Below are 19362 nucleotides of genomic sequence, written 5' to 3'. Positions count from 1 at the left end.
GATGGACACTTAGGTTGCTTCCAAATCTTGGCTGTTGTGAACAGTGCTGCAATAAAATGTGAGTGCATTTTATTTTCATAAATCAGATTGCTCTGTAGTTTTTCTTTGATTGAATACCTTTTTATCAGATCTTGGTTTTAGGGGTACTTTACATTTGTCAATAAGTTGATAAGAGTTATTCTGTTTTCTTTAATTGACACAGTTTATAATAGCATAGGAATAATTTATTTTTGTGATAACTCAATTTCTTCTGAGGCTGCTGGTCTATTCAGGTCTTGTAACTCTTTCCGAGTCAAATTTTGTATCTTATTTTTTTTTAGAAAATTACCCATCTCACTGAGATTTTTAATTTATTATACTTGGATTATACATAGTATTCTCTTACATTAAAATAGGTTTTTTTCATCTCTTTGGTTTTAGCTTATTCTCATTTCTAGTGTTTTATATTCTTCCTCCTTTCTTTCTTAACAGAAATGGTCTAACTTGACATAAATGGTCAACTTTATCAGTCTTTTCAGAGATCAATCTCTTGAATTTATTTAACAGTTCTACATTTTTTATTTTTCATGTTAATTTATCTGGACGTTTTTAAGATTTTCTCCTTGCCTTTGATTTTCAGCAGTATGATAACAAGATATGGTTATTCATCCTGTTTCAGATTTCAAGCACTTTCTCAATCTGTAACTTGATGTTTCTTTCTAAGCTTGACAGTTTGAGAAAATTCTTGGTAATTATCCCTTCAAATATTGCTTCCTTCCCATCTTCTTTTCCCTCCCTTTCTGTGGCTCTAACTATATCCATGTTATAACTGAAACATATTTCTTATCTATATTTTTTTCTTGCTCTCCTAGCTTCAGTCTGGATATTTTCTACTAACCTGTTTTTTGCTGTTGCTGTCTGCCAGTCCTACTTTCTTGTGTGTTTAAAATGCTGTTAAATTCATCTATTGTGTTTATACTTTCAGTTATTGCATTTTTCAGCCTTAAAACTACTTAATTTTTTACAACAGAGTCCAGCTTTCTGGTGAAATTCTCCATCTTGTCATCTATGATATATTAATCACAGTTATATTAAAGCCTAACTTAAATATCTGTATATCTGGGCCATGTATAGACCTGTTGGTTTTGTCAATTTATTTCCCTTGATCCTGTACTTTGGGATGCCTGGTAATTTTTTATGAATGCCAGGCTTTGTGCATGAAAAACTGCACTCCAGATAATTTAATCTTCTTGCAGAGAGGGTTCATCCTCTGATAGCTCTCTGATAGCCAGCTAGATTGGGGAAAGGAGGTGGAAGATCACCTTAATCTATTTGGGGACTGAGCTGACTTGAGGTTGGATTGCAGGTTTTGTTGACTTGAGGTTGGATTGCAGGTTTTGTTAAGTTCGGTCTACCTTTTGTTTGCCCCCATTACAGTGGTGTGCTGAAGCTTGGGAGAACCTATTGTTATCATTTAAAGAACCTGTTGAGCTAGTTGCTAAACATAGCCATTATTAAAAATAAATTATGTAAATTTATAATTAAATGAATTATATTAAAAACAAAGATAATAAATATTCAAAATTCATCACTTCCCAGTTATTTAACTACATTATTTACAACTGTCATATCTGTATTACAGAAATACTATGTAACGGTGTTACCAAACATCTCTTCCCAACCCCACATTTAGTGATGTCATATTTGTACTTGAAATAGCCCACAGTGGAAGTATTTGCACCACAGAAATCAGAAAATACTAAAAGTCGGTGTTTGATTTATTATTTGTTGATTTACAGCTAGATTTACCATTCTGTTGGTTGTCTAGCTCAGTTGCTCTCAACAAGAGACAATTTTGTCCCAGGGAATATTTGAGAATGTCTGGAGGAATTTGTGTTTGTCACAACTGCGGAAGAAGTGGGGACAATGCTACTGGCATCTAGTGGAAGGTCAGAGATGCTACTAAACATCCTACAATGCATAGGGCAGCTCCCCGCCACAAAGAATTGTCCATCCCAAAATGTAAATAGAGCTGAGGTTGAGAAACACCTGTCTATTCATATGTCTGCTTCTTAGTAGTATGTCTCTGTCTGGAATGTCTGGAAGCTGTTTGTTTGTTTGTTTGTTTTGAGACAGAGTCTTCCTCTGCCGCCAGGCTGGAGTCAAGTGGCACAATCTTGACTCACTGCAACCACCTCCCAGGTTCAAGCAATTCTCCTGCTTCAGCCTCCCGAGTAGCTGGGACTGCAGGTGCATGCCGCCACACCTGGCTAGTTTCTTCTCTATTTTAGTAGAGACAGGGTTTCACCATGTTGTCCAGGCTGGTCTCGAACTCCTGAGCTCAGGCAATCTGCCTACCTCAGCCTTCCAAAGTGCTAGAATTACAGGCATGAGACAGCGCGCCCAGCTTGGAATCTTTACCTCTCTTCTCATGCCTAGAATTGGCAAACGCCCGGAGGAAAAAGGTGGACATTTTATCCCATTTTCTTTTATTGATTTTGTTGTTATTTTTCCAGCATTTTGAGATGAAGATTTAGTTTCATTATTTTTAACCTTCCTTATATTTGATAATAAAAAGGCTTGACTATGAATTTTTCTTTTAATGTAGTTTTGGGTGGTTGACCCTATTTTTTGTGACTTTTTGGTCTATGTACTGTTTTGTTGTTAAAGATTGTAGCCATAGACATCGTCATCACTCCCTTAGGTGAGACAGGTAGAACTTTACAGATGCAAGCAATGCTATTGTTGTAATAAGCATCTACTGAAAGTAAGTTCCAGGAGTAGTATATTAAAAACAAAGATAATAAATATTCAAAATTCATCACTTCCCAATTATTTAACTACATTAGACCACATTATTTACAACTGTCATATCTGTATTACAGAAATACTGTGTAATGGTGTTACCAAACATCACTTCCCAACCCCACATTTAGTGATGTCATATCTGTACTTGAAATAGCCCACAGCAGAAGCATTTGTACCACAGAAACCAGAAAATACAAAAAAAAAAAAATATTCAGAAAACATGGTAGGGGATTAATAATTATGGGAATCCATTACCAAGTATCTATCTACATTTCCACCATTTTAGTGTCAACTTGAATCATTTTATTCTGCTGTTATTCTTATCAGGATTATATTGCATTTATTTAACAAATAGTCAAGTACCTAGGATTTGCAAAATCCAATGCCCATGTAATGGAGTAGAGGTGGGGACTACAAAAGTCCTACATCATAACCTATTATCTCAAAAAGTTTATAGTTTTGTTGGCGAGAGAGATTTGCAAATGATGAATGTATTAAAACTCTCAGTTACTCATGTAAGTCACACAATTTGGAGAATTTAAAATCTACACTAAAATGTTTTTAAATTATTAAACAGAAACCAAAAACATTTTGGATGAGATGGATCACTGTGTCAAATAATATATTATAAAATATGCAATAATGTTGACATCAAAAGCCAATTATACTGACTTATTTTGAGAACTTAAGATTTGCATGCTGTTTATGGCTTATTGTGTACATTTATTTAAAGGGGCAGTTTTTACAAATCTTACTTTACACTTCCATCTTTATATCTTTTCTAGCATGTTTCTGTGATCCTTTCCTTTGATATGATAGGGTTATGAATTAGAAAGAGTTGATGTTAGTCTTATTATTTAACAGTTGAGAAAAATGAGATAGAACATTAAAATAACTTGCCTATGGTTATGCAACAAATCTGTATTGAAACCTTTTTTTTTTTTTTTTTTTTTTTTTTTTTTGAGATGTAGTCTCACTCTGTCACCAGGCTGGAGTGCAGTGATGTGATCTCAGCTCACTGCAATCTCTGCCTCCCAGGTTCAAGTGATTCCCCTGCCTCAGCCTCCCAAGTAGCTGGGACTACAGGCATGCACCACCATGCCCAGCTGATTTTTGTAATTTTAGTAGAGACGAGGTTTCACCATGTTGGTCAGGATGGTCTTGATCTCTTGACCTCATGATCCACCCGCCTCAGCCTCCCAAAGTGCTGAGATTATAGGCGTGAGCCACCGCGCCCGGCCTGTGCTAAAACTTTTGAGACACCATGTTTCCAACTGGTGAGCTGGATGGCTTCTATCTTTGTTTGACAATGTCATGTGATGGGTTCTTTATTCACATGTAAAACATACTGAAGACATCTATCTGATTAAAATTTGTGCAATTCTCAATAACTATTTTTCAATAAAAGAATTATTCATTTACAAAAAAAGCTTTGTGAATTATCTCAGAAGTACTTGCTAAAACTTGTACATGATTTTTTATAAACTGCCTTTAAGTAATTTAAGTAATTTCAAAGTTTGTAAACTGGAATAATATTAATTTTCTGACTCATGTTTATCAAACAAGATAAATGTACATGAATTACAGTTAAAAGTTTTCTCTATTATGTTTCCCAGTTTATTCTAACTATCCATTCTAATTCACTGTGAAAAATGTAATCCATTTGGAAAATTAACTAAAGAACTAGGATTGTTATTTAGGTAATACGAGGCAAGGTAAGATTGTTCTTCCCTCACTTTCCTTTCCCCAAATAATACACACACACACCTTCACACACCTAGGTATTTTATATGTATGTATTGCTTCAGTTCTTTTCCATGTGTATATAACTTTTAAAAAAGAAAAATGCAGTTATAATTATCTTTGTATAGTGTTATACTTTGAATCATGCCTTGCGAGAGTTTTCTAGTTTCTCAAATGGAGTTGTTCTTTCCTTTTCTTATGCCATGCTTTTAATGTTCTTTTCTTTCTTCTAAAGTCATGCTTTGGCTATGTTTTTACTCCCTGTCTCAAGTAAGTTCTTTTTTTCCAATCCAGCTGTGGTCTTTCTCTGAGTTTTCAGTTGAGTTGAAGATGGAAAAGTAACTGTCTCTATTACAAATACTTTTCCTAAAAATCATTGTATGGGGACAAGCCAGGAAGGGTCAGTGGGCTGAGAGAAGTCAATTTTATATTCTCCTCAAAATAATATATTACTTACTCAGCTATAACACAACTTTAAGTAAGCCACCACTCAGAACTCTAGTTTATTTCAGAACAGTTTCTTTATACTGGAAAGCTTTCTTTATTAAAGGATTTTGAATAAGGTGAGAGGCAATTCAAATCTTTTAAAATTCAAGTTAAATGTACTTTGTTAGAGGTTAAGAAACATTTTCTGGAATTATGAGCAATTTCCAGCTAGAGTTTCACAAAAAGAAAGCCTAAGTTAAATTTATGTTACTCTCCCTAACAGAATTCCACAGTGACTGAAATGGTTGGTAAATATCATAAACAGAGTTTTAAAAGGGTTGAGGAGACAGGATTTGAATGGAGAGGAAAATGGGAAAACTCTATCTTCTCACTGTGCTCTTACATCCTCCCCCACCACACATACATACACACAAAATTGCATCACAGAGGGAAACGTTCATGTTGAAAGTGTCTTTTAGTGGTGAATGGAATAGCATGCATGGAGTAGCACAGTTGAGTGAATTGTGTGTGGCACTGGACTGGAATTTCCTCAGTGAAAGGGCATATGTTCTTAAAGAGCTGAAAAATGGCTTAAATTTTCTGGTAGCCTAGAATAAAATTGCGCAGGAGGCTCATGTGAAATGTAGCATGTGTGAACAGTCTTGCAGCAGAGTTCCATTTGAAATGTAGCAACACAGCTGGAGCTGTGACTCACCACACTAATATCCACTGTTAACAGACAGACTCTGTCTAATAAAGCCTGTACTTTCTCACATTGTAAGGATTTTTTAGGCTGCTGTGATAGTATGATATGTTCCCCAAACTTGGACAGGTCACTCGTATTTAACATTTGTTGAATACCTGGCATATCCGAGGCATTTTTCTGCATTTAGTTTTTACACCTGTTTGGTGTTATTTACCCCATTTTACAGGTGATGAATCTGAGATCACACATCTGGCCTGATATTCAGCAGGCACCACTAGCTGCTGTTAGCCAGTGCCTGTTCTGATTGTTTGATGAAGATGAAGGGACACAGAAATTTCCAATAGTAAGACAGACATTTACAATAGTTCGTGTCAGTTGGCATCAACCTTCTCAAAAAATGTAGAGAGAGGATTTAAAAAAAAAAAAGACAGTGAAAATTTGGAATGCAGCTATTTGAGAAAATGTGACAGGGAGTCAATAAGTTAAAATAAAATGACCTCCCAGTTTCAATTACTAAAATCTTGCCCATAAATCCAGCTGCTGCCCTAGCTCCCAGATGTTGAATGGCCTGATGACTTCCTGAACATTGGCTCCATTTGCCTGTCAGGATTCCAAGGGACTTCCCTAAGGATAGATAATAACCTGCCTGAAACTGAGTCCTTCTTGACGACCTGCCACGATGGATCTCATTACATTTGTGCTAGCCCTTCCCACATTGAGACACTTTTCAATTTTCAACTTAAGTACTTAAATACTATGACAAACAGATTTTTCAAACAATTGAGAGATGTATGTATGTGAGTGTGTGCATGCTTGTTTGTGGTCCATTTGTTCCAATGATGCTAAGCGAAATAACCAAGAGTGATTAAAATGAAATATTAAAATTTCATTCTACTATAATTCTTTAACTTACTTCTTTTTTAAATGTTTGAGTGCTACTATTGCAAATCCATTTGTATACTGGCTGTGTGATCTTCACAAGTTACTTATCCTCTCTCAGTTTCCTCATCTATAAAATGTGTTGTTGTGAAAATTAAATGAGTTCATATACATGAAGCACTAAGAACCACACCTGGCATATGGTAAGTGCTGTATAAGTGTTAGCTATTGTTTTAGCATTATTATCATTATCATTAGTGAATCTATAGAAAATGAGCTATTCAGTGCAAGGCCTGCTGAATAAGTGTATACAAAATATTAAAATGTCCTATGTGGTTCTTCAAGGTCTCAAACAAAATTATCAGAAGCTGATTGGACATGCATAGTGTTGAAGTTTATCAGCTAACAAGGAAAAAGAAGAGTTCCCACTGACGCTGTTAATTAACATCCCTATTTCCTTCTTTTTTCACTCCCAGAATCTATCTTCTGCACTGTTATGGCTTACATCTCATTTTCATCATGCTATTACCTTATTCAAAATTTCTTCACTATCTATCTAACAAAGTTCAGATATGCATGTGATCAACAACTAAGTATTTGGTGATCACTATGTAGCCAGGGGCTATAAATATACATATGACTGAGGTATGGCCTTGCCATTGTGAAATTCACTCCTAGAGGGCAGACAAGCACATAGGCAGATAATTATAAAACAAAGTAGAAATTGCAATGATGGAAGTGCATTCAAAGTGCTATGGAGCAGAGATGAGGGATACCCAAGTTCACACTAGAAGGATCAGATAGGGCTTTATGGAGGAAAAGATTCCAAGGCTTAAAAGATTTCTAGTAGGAATTTAGATGCCTTCTCTGGCATCCAAGGACTTCCTTAATTGGTCCCTTGTAACTCCCCAGCCATATCTCCCATTACTCCCAACATAACCCACCTGCCCACTCCTATTGGACTAGTGTTCCATGTCCTTGGAAAATCCACTTTTGATCCTGTCTCTGATACCTCTTTTCATATGGCATTCTCTACTAGGCATCCTCCACCTGGGAAAAACTGAACCCCTCTCTTGGCCTGGTAAAGTGTGTTCTCATCTCTTCCATGAAATCTTGCCTGACTGTGATGTAGTCATATTCCTTCCTATTATATATAAACGCACTTCACACAGGCACATTCAGAGAGACACTAGCATTATTTTGTCATATTTTATAATGGTTTGTTGTGTTTTTCTTACTATGCCAAAAAAGTAAGTATGTTGAGGAAAAAAATATTTCATAAATTTATTTTATTTATTCTACAATACCTAGGAAAGTGTCAACCAAAGCAAAATATAAATGGTCAAAAATACTTTCTGAATTATTTTCCCAGTGCTTTCTTTGGTTTATCTAATGTGCAATAAATTCACTTTATGAAGTTTTAAAAGTTCAAATAACCAGAGGAGAAAACATTCTTACTTCTGTCAGTTAATTTACTAACTGAAAGTCAGTAGTACTATATGAGAAATAAACTAGCTTGGTAAAATTTGTGAATGTGAAGAAAATGTGAACCATGGAATAAATTATACATTTGGTTTATAAGAAGGTTGTGAATGAGGTTCTTGTACTTGGTAAGCAGTAAGAAAGCAGTATATTGTTCAGAGAGGGAATGTATTTAGAGTACAAGTTTGAAAATGAAATGAGAATAATTGAATAGCCTTTTTTGTGAGGAAGTAAAATACACACAGCAGTCAAGTAAATGATAAGGATTATGCTCGTATGTGCATGCACACACACATATACTTTAAGTGTGAATAAAATAACAGAAATAGCTGTGGGGGAAATGATCTTTTCATAATGATTAGATACTTTATATTCAGTACTGTTCTTATTTCTTCTCTTTTATCTATTTCCCTCCCACTATTATTTGTCATACGGTTCTTCTAGTTAATCTGTTCTGTCTGGTTTTCTACCCTCACTCCTTTCTAACAAACAGAAATTCCACACACACACATACACACAAACATACCCCTCAATTGTCTCCTACACTTTTGTTCAAAGCATAAAACCAATTACCTACAGGGCCCCTGATAGTGACAACATTAATTTACCACACTAGTGAGTGGTTTTGAAACTTTTGCTCATGAACCCCTAAAAGACTTTTGATATAAAAAAATAGACTTTTTGTGCCAGTTATCAAATAAAGTTAGAGCCTCTCACCTCTAAACCCATCTTCTTTGCCTGCTCTGCTAAAATGGGGCTGGGCCCTTTAAATATTTTTTTCTTTGTCAGCCAGCATGATGTTTAACTTTGCCAGCTGAGGGCACAGACGGCAGACTCCAGGAGGAAAAGGCCTTTCCTTTCTGGTTTCGGGATGCTTGCTTAATAAGCTTCTCCAGTGCTTGCAGCATCTTTCACATCCAGATCCCACAGCCCATGCAGTTTCTCTGCTTGCAGGCTTTTGCAATGAGGGCAGCTTCTCTAGTGCCAGACTCCTGTTACGTGACTGGATTCTCCTGCACCCATCTCCTCCCGTGTATGCAGCTTTTCCTGCAACCAACTCCTGCAGAGCACACAGCTCCTTCTGCCTCCAGCTTAGGTAGCATACTCTGCTTCCCAGCTACATCAGTGGCTTCTTCAGTGCCAGGTGCTGCTCTCTGTGCACAGCGATGAGCAGCAGCCAGAGGCCAGCAGCTTCCCCTGGCACTCCACTCAGATGGTTTGGTAGTGGAGCGTCTCCACTGAGACACCCTGCAAACTGCTTTCCCCAGCTTCCCAGAGGGTAAATTTCCAGCAAATTTCAGATTTCAGGAAAGCTCCAGCAAGTTGCACCATCATGGCACCATAACAACTTCTCTGATGTTTAGTGGCTACAGCCATGCCCTCTTCAACAAGATTTAGTCCTCAGCCCTGTGTGTACGGAGGGGTGCAGAGGATTTCTTTGGCTGTCTATCTCAGTCCTAGGAGTCATGATTGTTTCTTATATCTGCTATTCCTGTATTCTTTAGAATTTCTCTTCATTTCTTACTACCCAACCCCTTATTACCACAATCCTCTCTTACAGTTCATAATTCTGTAAACCTTACTGTTCAAAATACTGTGTATTCTGTGTCCTGACTGGGCGCTGACTGATACATGCTTCCTTGTACATTTTTTTTTTTTTTTTGAGAGGGAGTCTTGCTCTGTCGCCCAGGCTGGAGTGCAGTGGCACCATCTCAGCTCACTGCAAGCTCCACCTCCCGAGTTTATGCCATTCTCCTGCCTCAGCCTCCCGAGTAGCTGGGACTACAGGCGACAGCCACCGTGCCCGGCTAATTTTTTTGTATTTTTCGTAGAGATGGGGTTTCACCGTGTTAGCCAAGATGGTCTCCATCTCCTGACCTTGTGATCCGCCCGCCTCGGCCTCCCAAAGTGCTGGGATTACAGGCGTGAGCCACCACGCCCAGCTCATACATTTTAAATTCAGTTAAAATGTCTTATCAGAAATTCTTTAAATTGCAGAAGATTAATTTTCTGGTGTTTTGTGTATTTTATACATACTTAAAATGTAGATTTGTCAAAACCTTAGAGATACATATTTAGATCACTGAGCAGATGAAGTCCTCCATATAATCTACAAAGCCAGTCCTCACTGTCAAATGAATCAACCAAATCAGATGTATTCCGTGTCTGAAAAAAAGACTTCCATTTATTTCATTTTTGTTCATTTGAAAAAAGATATGAGGCCGGGCGCGGTGGCTCAAGCCTGTAATCCCAGCACTTTGGGAGGCCGAGACGGGTGGATCACGAGGTCAGGAGATCGAGACCATCCTGGCTAACACGGTGAAACCCCATCTCTACTAAAAAAATACAAAAAACTAGCCAGGTGAGTTGGCGGGCGCCTGTAATCCCAGCTACTCGGGAGGCAGAGGCAGGAGAATGGCGTAAACCCGGGAGGCGAAGCTTGCAGTGAGCTGAGATTCAGCCACTGTACTCCAGCCCGGGCGACAGAGCGAGACTCCGTCTCAAAAAAAAAAAAAAAAAAAATGAATACATGTACTCATGGAAGCCTTCTCACTTAAGTAGGCTAGTAGAAAATGAATGGACAGAGAGCAGATGGAGAGACAGACAAGCAGGAAGACAGGGAGGTGGACTGTGCTGTGCCAGGAGCCTTGCCAAGGTGAAATATTACTTCACTTTATTTTTTTTTGACACGGAGTCTCCCTCTGTCACCCAGGCTGGAGTGCAGTGGCGCCATCTCGGCTCACTGCAAGCTCCGCCTCCCGGGTTCACGCCATTCTCCTGCCTCAGCCTCCCGAGTAGCTGGGACTACAGGCGCCCGCCACCACGCCCGGCTAACTTTTTATATTTTTTAGTAGAGACGGGGTTTCATCGTGTTAGCCAGGATGGTCTCGATCTCCTGACCTCATGATCCGCCCGTCTTGGCCTCCCAAAGTGCTGGGATTACAGGCGTGAGCCACCGCGCCCGGCCCCAATTTCACTATTTTTTAGCAACACCTTTTGAACCTTGCTTTCAATGAGTCTCTTTAAAGTTCCCGAACTGTCATTTTGTTTGATGCCCTGGAGATTGTACCCCAGGGCAATACGTGGTAAGATCTGGGCTGGGTGAAAGATATGTCATCTTTTGTGAAGTGGGAGAAGGGTGTTCATGATAGAGGAAATAGGAGGAAGACCAGCCAACCACAGACATTCAGACATATCAGTTTCAGGAAAATGCACATACAGAAGTTGGCACTAGACCAATGAGCTACTCGACTACATTCTCCAGTGAAGGATACAGCAAGGAATTTTTTCCCAAAATAGACAAGAAAACAAGTAAAAAGAAGCAAACAATTAAAATTAGAAAAAAGTAGAATAAAAGTATTAAATCACATTCCTTATAAATGTGGAAAATAAAAGTTCTCCTTGTAAGTATAGAAGTAGATGAAATAGAGGCAATATCACATCAAATGTGAAACCTGACTCTCACTAGCATCTATGTTTGGATAAGAGTCTTGCTTTTAGGATTTGTGACTCAAAAATCTCACATGGGTTAAATCGTTCATTTACAGTGGTTCTGTTTCTTATTTAAAACAGTAAGTTTTCTTTAGATCCCATACTTTAGTGAATCACATGATAGGGAAGGGGATGGAGAATCTGAATCAAAAAGTAAAGGGGATGTGGCCAATTTTTACCATTTGAGATATTAACAAGTTTAACGTGGCTCAGCAAAAACTATCTTAAGTGTTATATCAACTATTATGACATAAGCTAAAGGTGTTGAAATATTATATAAGGAGTGTGTTTTCTGAGAGGAAATGGGTGACAATTTGAAGGGTCGGTTTTTTAACAGGAAGAATACATAAGAATTCAGAACAGATTCTCAACCAATGCTAATGTTCAATAAGGTTTGTGCAATGTAAGAAATGTTTTAAATCTTTTTTTTTTTTTAATTTCAAGGAAACCACTGTTTCCTGTTATTTCTGGAAAATCGGTAAATGCGGCTTTTTTAAAAGAAAAACACTTATGGAGAGATATTAAGTGTGTTTTAGCTATAAGTATCAGATCTTAGTTTATTTATTTCCCTAAGACACTCTGTAATTCTGTTTTAAATAAATGACATTTACTTTTTTTTTTTTTTTTTTTTGAGACGGAATCTTATTCTGTCACCCAGGCTTGAGTGCAGTGGCGCAGTCTTGGCTGACTGCAACCTCCGCCTCTCGGGTTCAAGTGATTCTCCTGCCTCAGCCTCCTGAGTAGCTGGGACTACAGGCGCACACCACCACGCCTGGCTAATTTTTGTATTTTTAGTAGAGATGAGGTTTCACCATGTTGGCCAGGCTAATTTTGAACTCCTGACCTCAAGTCATGCACCCATCTTGGCCTCCCTAAGTGCTGGGATTACAGGCCTGGGCCACCATACCTGGCCAATGACATTTACTCCCAATTAAGGTTTCTGCCTTTTTATTCCCCCAAGTCAGCAACCCATGGGAAGCATAGGGCTTCTAGAATTTTCTCCCCCTAGATAAATAAATTTTCGGTAAAGATTTTCCTTTCTTGAATAACATCCATAATCTCCAGAATATACTATCTGAATGAACTATTTTAGTCAGAAAGTCCAGTGTGCTGCCTATTTTATGGTAAACTGTTGGGATCTTTAAAATAAAGATTTTGAAACTATGCAAAAACTGTTAACCTCATATTACATAATTTGCTTACCTATGTAAAGGTATGTTCCCATGTTACATTCAATACAGGTATTTCCCTTCATTGCAAAAGTATAATCTACTTGGTGGATATTATTCAATATGAAGGATATACATGAAGAACTTTTCATTATGTTCCAATAAATATTTAAGGCCATCATTTGAAGGTTTGAAAAATCAGTAAATGCATAAACATTTCTATGCTTGCCAAAATATCTTTCATAGCTCTGCTTAGCACCATGGTTATTAATATGAACAAGTTAATGTTGGGTATTTTAAAGATCCAAGTAGTGCAAAACCAGCCAGTCTGTCACACTGGTAATTTACCATGAAATCAATAATTACTTTTATTTCGTTGGGGGTAAATGGTAATAGAAAAACAAACAGAAGAAAATTCAGCAATGGAAAGATTCTAAGATGAACAAGCAATAACTAGTTTGCTGCCGTCTGTGATGTAGCCATACCTATAGGTTTTCAACATACTTACTTAAACAATGGAGTTCCACAAACAACACATTTATATATTCCAGGATCTTTGTGATGTGTGTACTCTCCTTCAAAGGCACTGATAAATAATAAACAAATCATTGAAAAAATTAAAGTTAGCATTATTTCTTACAGAATGTATTTGCTTAAAATATATTTCTCTAATAAATCTTTCAAGGGCTTTTTGTCCTAGAATGAAAACAAACAAAACATATGGAAATCTGAACTTTACTAATACATTTCAAATCTATATAATAAAATGTGCATATAACTACTACAAACTAGTGCAGGTTACATAAAAAAAAAAAGCCATCTAGTTACGTAATGCTTAGAAAAAGATTTTTTTTTCTATTAAAAAAAAGCCTGTAGTTTAGATTCACAGAAGGAACATTACATAAGATTTTGCTACTTTACAGGGTGCAAGAGTATATACCAGAAAATGCAGAAGAGTCCAAGACTTCAAGTGGAAGGAGTCTTATTTTTTGGTTTGAAAAGGAATATTGCAGCTTTAAGGGAATATTTTTCTAAGTTAACAATCTTAAAGGCTAGGAGGTCATTCAGCTAATACAAATCAGCTGTGCTAGCCCAACAAAAAGTCTATGTGCTCTGCAGCTTGTTTTTATTATCCTTTCACCCTCTTTATGAGGTCCAATTTTTTTATAAACAGAATTTTTAAGAATGACCTAATCTCTGGTTGTTTGTGTGCATTAAATCATTTTGTTAGTCATGTACACAACAGAATGGATAGAAATCCTCGCAAGCTGAGACTAAAGTCCACTGCTAGCTCATCGTATGCTAAGGGTGGACTCCGTCAGAGATTCAACATTTGGTAAATTCAGTAAACAGTAGATACTGTGGCAGGAAGAGAGTGTTGCCTGTTAACAGGGATCCCACGTGTAGTAGAGAGCGCTTTCAGTTCATGAATGAAAACAAGAAGTTACATCATTAATAAATTTGGATCAGAGGTAAGCTACGGTCTTACGCCAAGCTCCACGGTATAAATTAGACAACAAAGTCATTGGACCTTGGCAAGTTACCTTTGAGCTGGAATCAGCTGAGAGAGGCTTTATTCACTAAAAACAGTCTTGGAAGTGAACAAACTCTTTTTTTCAGGACTTAGGGCGAACTTCCAAGGACCAAAGCCATGTGAGGGCAGTTATTGAAAATTTTTGACATTCCAACCACAAATGAGCCAATAAATACTTTCTCCACATGTGCTTCAAAAAGAAATTGGAGTGGGGTAGAAAAGAACTAAATTATGCTACCTTCTTTTTGCAGCCAAAATGTCTATACTTACAATGGCCACCTTCAAAATTTCAGCATCCTGGCATAGTGCCAAGTCCCTCATGGTTTTGCTTACTGTGATGTCTTCCCAAAAAATGTACCTAAATCGCTATTACTTCCACACATTTTGTAGTAAACTAAAAACAGGCCCTTAACAAAAGCTTTGTGACTTTATATCAGATATGGAGTGTTCATTAAATGGAGAAAAGAACAAATAAAACTTAGTCTTAACCTAAACAATACCATTTTAACCTTTTCAAGGATACTAATTTGTAGACTTTAGCAAGTAAGTATAGAATGCTTTAAATTAATTGGCAAGGAAGAGGATTGCAGGGGCGGGGGGAGAAGAAATCTAGCTCTTATTTAATGACTTTTTATTAAAGCTCACCTTACCTTTCGGTCCCTTTCTCCTGAGTGACATGGTACTGCAGGGGTGTTAGCCGCTTCCTCAGTTCCTGCTGGGAAAAGACCACCTTACAGTTCTTTTTATCCCTACATGACCCTGAAAAGAGAGAGGATATGGGAGAAGAAGGCTTTTTAGCTTGAATCCTAAATAATTGCTTTGGCTGGCCGCCACAGCGCAGCTTCTGCAGTCACTTGTCAATGACCAGACCAGTCTCTAATGCACTGGAAATGCTTACCTGAACTGCAGCTGATTATTTCTCTAAGTTTAAAAAGAATGTTTCTTAAGATTCAGATGATTCCACTGGAGCAGTGACAATATGCTATAGCCAAAGTCTCTAGCATGTGATACTAAAAACTCATTGATCATTCACAAGATACATGCTTTATATCTCCCAGTATCCTGAAATCCTTTTTGTTCCAAATAAATTCAAAACATAATTTACAAACATTTACACTGTATATATAAAATGATGGGCATATTAAGTTAAACCATAAGTCTGCAATAATTTTGCAACTTAGTAGAATAGCCTGAAACCATCAAAATTCAATTTCCATTGTGGATGATTTAACTACCATCCTATTTTATGAGCTCTAAAAATATTTTTTTCTACGACCAGGAATTACTGTTCTCCATGATTGCATCAGAAACTTCACTAGATTCTGTATACTCCTTCAAAGTATAAAGATTCTGTATATCTCATCAAAGACTGTATCTTACCATATTAAATGGGCAGCAAGAAACTTTCGATAAACTATAGGAGAAGGCACTTTCACTAATGCAGATTCAAGAAGTTCCAAAGAAAGAGTGGGAAAAATAGAAAAGGAGAAAGACAAAGGAAAAAGGAAACGTGAATATGATTTTTAGAAACCTACATTTTCTTTTTGCAAAGTACATCTAGGAAGACTTCACTGATTAACTGTATTTGAATGGTGAAATAATTCTAACGTGATTCTGATAACAATGGCAGCTTTTATTTCAACCTATACAGCCTGCAGTAAAATGTTCAGACAACACCTGTTTATATGTAGTATTTTATTTTACATGAGCAAATGACTGAAAAGAAATATAACTCCAGGACAGGGTAGCCATTACTCACTGCAATAAAATTGCTTTTCTTTGCCATCCATCACAGTGGGAAAGAAGCCTGCAGATGGTCCTAAATGTAGAGAGTTTTTGCCATGTTTTGAAATTACTACAAGAAAGCTTGCTTGGTTTCCCAAATAGTAAACGCAACTTCTTTTGAAATATAAAGAAATATGATTTAGGAGTGGAAATGCTTCCCGCTTTTTTAACTTTCAAGGTACCTAATGTCATAGTATGAGATCACTGACCTTAAACTAGGAAAACATTATCTAGCCAGTTACCCTGACTGTGGGGTTGAAGAAGGATATCAGCTTGCAGAATCAGGGCCACCAAGAGAGAGTGACTGATTCTCCACAAGAGAAAATGGAGGCAGCAAAAGAGCAAGACAGAGCCAAAGAGCAAGATACACCTTGGAGTGGGCCTGCAGGTTGTCAGACAGCACCTCTGCTGACCCTCCACAAGTACTTCGGCCCTTCCCTGGCCTGGAAAGATCCACAGGCACAGCAGGCATGTCACTCCTGGCATGTTGATCTCTCATCTCACTGGACCCTGTCTTATCCTACACTTTATCCAAATACCTACTACTTGTATTTTTACTGTTATCAACGGGTTAGGTGGAAATGTTTCCCTGAAAAATGTCTGTCCTATCAGAACAAGCCTCTCGATAGCTTGAATGCAAAGTGGCCCTTTCTTAAATAATCAGTCAACAGCGATAGGTGAGTTTCTGCTCAATTCAGTACAGACTTCTTAAAAATGATTTTATTCTCATTTATTTGTTGGAAGGGTTGTATCTTAGTTAATAGTGTCACAAAATCATTAACTGCAAACTTAACATGACAAAGTGACTTGGTTAAAATTATTCTTTTCAATGTCATAAATAATTAAAATATGTACAATTAAAATCAAACAATTCTATCCAAAATATTTTTGTTAATATATGTTCATTCATACAAAAAGACCAATTGTGTTCCTAAAGTTGAGAGAACTAAGCTACCCATCTGTATGTCATTTAGTACAAGAGAAGCAACTGCAGGTTTAAATTACATGGTATTGGATTGCAATTTCCTAACATTGGATGCTTTTCTGCTTTTTTACCTTGAGTCATTTACTAAGGAGTGTTCATAAAAAGTAGCTTAAAACACAGATGCTTGCAAATCGTTTAGGCAAAGATGTTTCTCTCTTTTTCATTCTCCCTCTCTCATGAATCTCTCTTTTCTGAAGAAAGAGAATAAAACTGTTGGTCAGTATTGATGAACCATGTCAAGTTATTTGTACAAGAAAAAAAGGTAAAATTGAAAACATCTGATTGAAGTAAATAATACAAACATAAAAGCTTTACTAGTGAATGAAGGGTATTGAAGAGACTTTATTTCATAGATTAGAAATTACTTTTGATCTAAACATTCTTAAAAACAGATTGTTTTCCACTATGAAACATCTCATTAACTGTGCTACAGAGACCTCGTTTTAATGGCAAGCCTTGAAAGAGTGCTGCTGTACTCCTTCGTTAGTCTCCGTCTTATTTGGGAGGAGAATAAAGATTTCATTCCAGCTTTCTTTGTTTGTCTTTCAAGAACCACTAAAGCAGTATTCACACAAATTTTGTAGGAATGTGCCCTATGTCATAGCCTACAAATTATTTGGTTTTGGTGCACTTAAAGGTCACCTTCCAAATTAGCAAAATTTTTCTACATCCTGGCTTTTCAACCTTAAGTATAAATATTGTTTCCTAACTGTAAGTGAGGTTTTTCCTTTAAGAAATACTAGTGATTATTTAAAGTTGTCAAATTTTGTACGTTTTCACTCTTTGGTTATACCATATTCTCAAAATAATTAGGTTTTTTAAGTATATCTAATACCGAAAGGAAATATATGTAGACTAGAAACAACCATTGTGATTTTACATTAAACAATTCAATGAGAAGTTAGATTTTAATAAGTGTCTTGCCACACCATTTAATAATAATATACTTCCTGGACAACTTAAAGCTATACCATTACATTAGCCTTTCTATCATCAGAATCAAATATTGGCATATATAAACACAGAAAAGCTTCACTTTTGTCTCCGATTTCCCTTCTCCCTATCAGACTCACTTTTCTAAAGTCATATGGTGCCACTGTCAATCTTGAAAAAATCATTTCATTTTGAAATTCTAGAGTAATTCATTGGATGGTTTCCCTTTACTATCTTCACTCAGGTACTGTAATTTTCTTATTACACAGGGTAATTTAACATTAGTATTATATGACATCTGTTCAATGACCTCTAAACTGGCTTAGAAGTATGTTTGGGAAATATTTTTCCCTATATTTAAACGTTTAATAGTGTCTTTTGAAGGCACAAGTGAGTGTGTGTGCATACACATGTAACAAAAGTACATATTTGAGGAGATAATATTGCCATTTTTGTATCTAATCATAATACTGTTCCCTACAGAGTAACTTTGGGATAGATCAGATCCATCGTGAAGCCAGTCCAAGGATATTTTATTTATTGAAATATGCCCAAAGTCTCTTTTTATATCGAGGCTTGTCCTGTGGTGTTGCCTCAAGGCCAGTATTGTTTCGAAGCCCCAGTATGAAGCTCTTGCTATTAGTACAAATAAACATACGGCAAGAGTTTGCTTTCTGGCTCTACCTGCTTCCCAGCCACGTGACCTGAAGCAAGTCACCTTCGTTATGGGTTGCCACCCTCAAAGATCTGCTGTAAGGATCACAGCCATTAGCACTTACTTCATTTTGATTACAGTGAATTCTGAGGTTAAAATTGTATTTTAAAAGATGGCCAGGTCCAGTATTTAGTGTGCAGCAATTTTTTATTGGTAATTCTTTTTCTATAATAATTCCCTGGGAACAGTATTTTCCTCACACCTTATCTTTTTTTTAAATGATTAAAGTAGGAAATGAAGAAAGAAAATAAAAAAGAAAATAAAGTTGGAGTTCTTCTATATGCCAGGCACATGTCTAGGCACTTTCACATAAATACATTTAATCCTCTCAATAATTCTAGAAAGTGACTGTCATGCCCATTTTACAGATACAGAAACTAAGGCTTGGAGAGGTTATAACATACCTTATTAAGGACAAACAGAAAGTAGACATATCAACTCAAACCCAGGGCTGTCTAACTGCAAAACCCATAGTTGCTATATTTTCTTTCTTTCTTTTTTTTTTTTTTTTGAGATGGAGTCTCGCTCTGTCACCCAGGCTGGAGTCCAGTGGTGTGATCTCAGCTCACTGCAACCTCTGCATTTCAGATTCAAGCGATTCTCCTGCCTCAGCCTCAGCCTCCAGAGTAGCTGGGATTACAGACGCCCACCACCACACCCGGCTAATTTTTGTATTTTTGGTAGAGATCAGGTTTCGACATGATGGCCAGGTTGGTCTCAAACTCC

The 19362-nt window shown here is 37.0% G+C and overlaps 1 protein-coding gene across 4 annotated transcripts in view; it reads right to left on the bottom strand.

Moving 5' to 3' along the window:
- The window catches only part of MSRB3 (methionine sulfoxide reductase B3), a 195425-nt gene that overhangs the window by 131512 nt on the left and 44551 nt on the right, over positions 1-19362 (bottom strand). For all 4 annotated transcript variants that reach the window (XM_025402403.1, XM_025402405.1, XM_025402404.1 and 1 more), the window contains 2 exons: positions 14869-14977; positions 13193-13270 (listed from right to left, as the gene is read on the bottom strand). In XM_025402403.1, coding sequence (XP_025258188.1) covers positions 13193-13270; positions 14869-14977 — 187 coding nt within the window. The remainder of the gene's footprint in view (positions 1-13192; positions 13271-14868; positions 14978-19362) is intronic.

Source organism: Theropithecus gelada, chromosome 11, assembly GCF_003255815.1.
Source record: "Theropithecus gelada isolate Dixy chromosome 11, Tgel_1.0, whole genome shotgun sequence".
Taxonomy (NCBI): Eukaryota; Metazoa; Chordata; class Mammalia; order Primates; family Cercopithecidae; genus Theropithecus; species Theropithecus gelada.
This window is presented reverse-complemented; position numbering and strand designations above follow the sequence as displayed.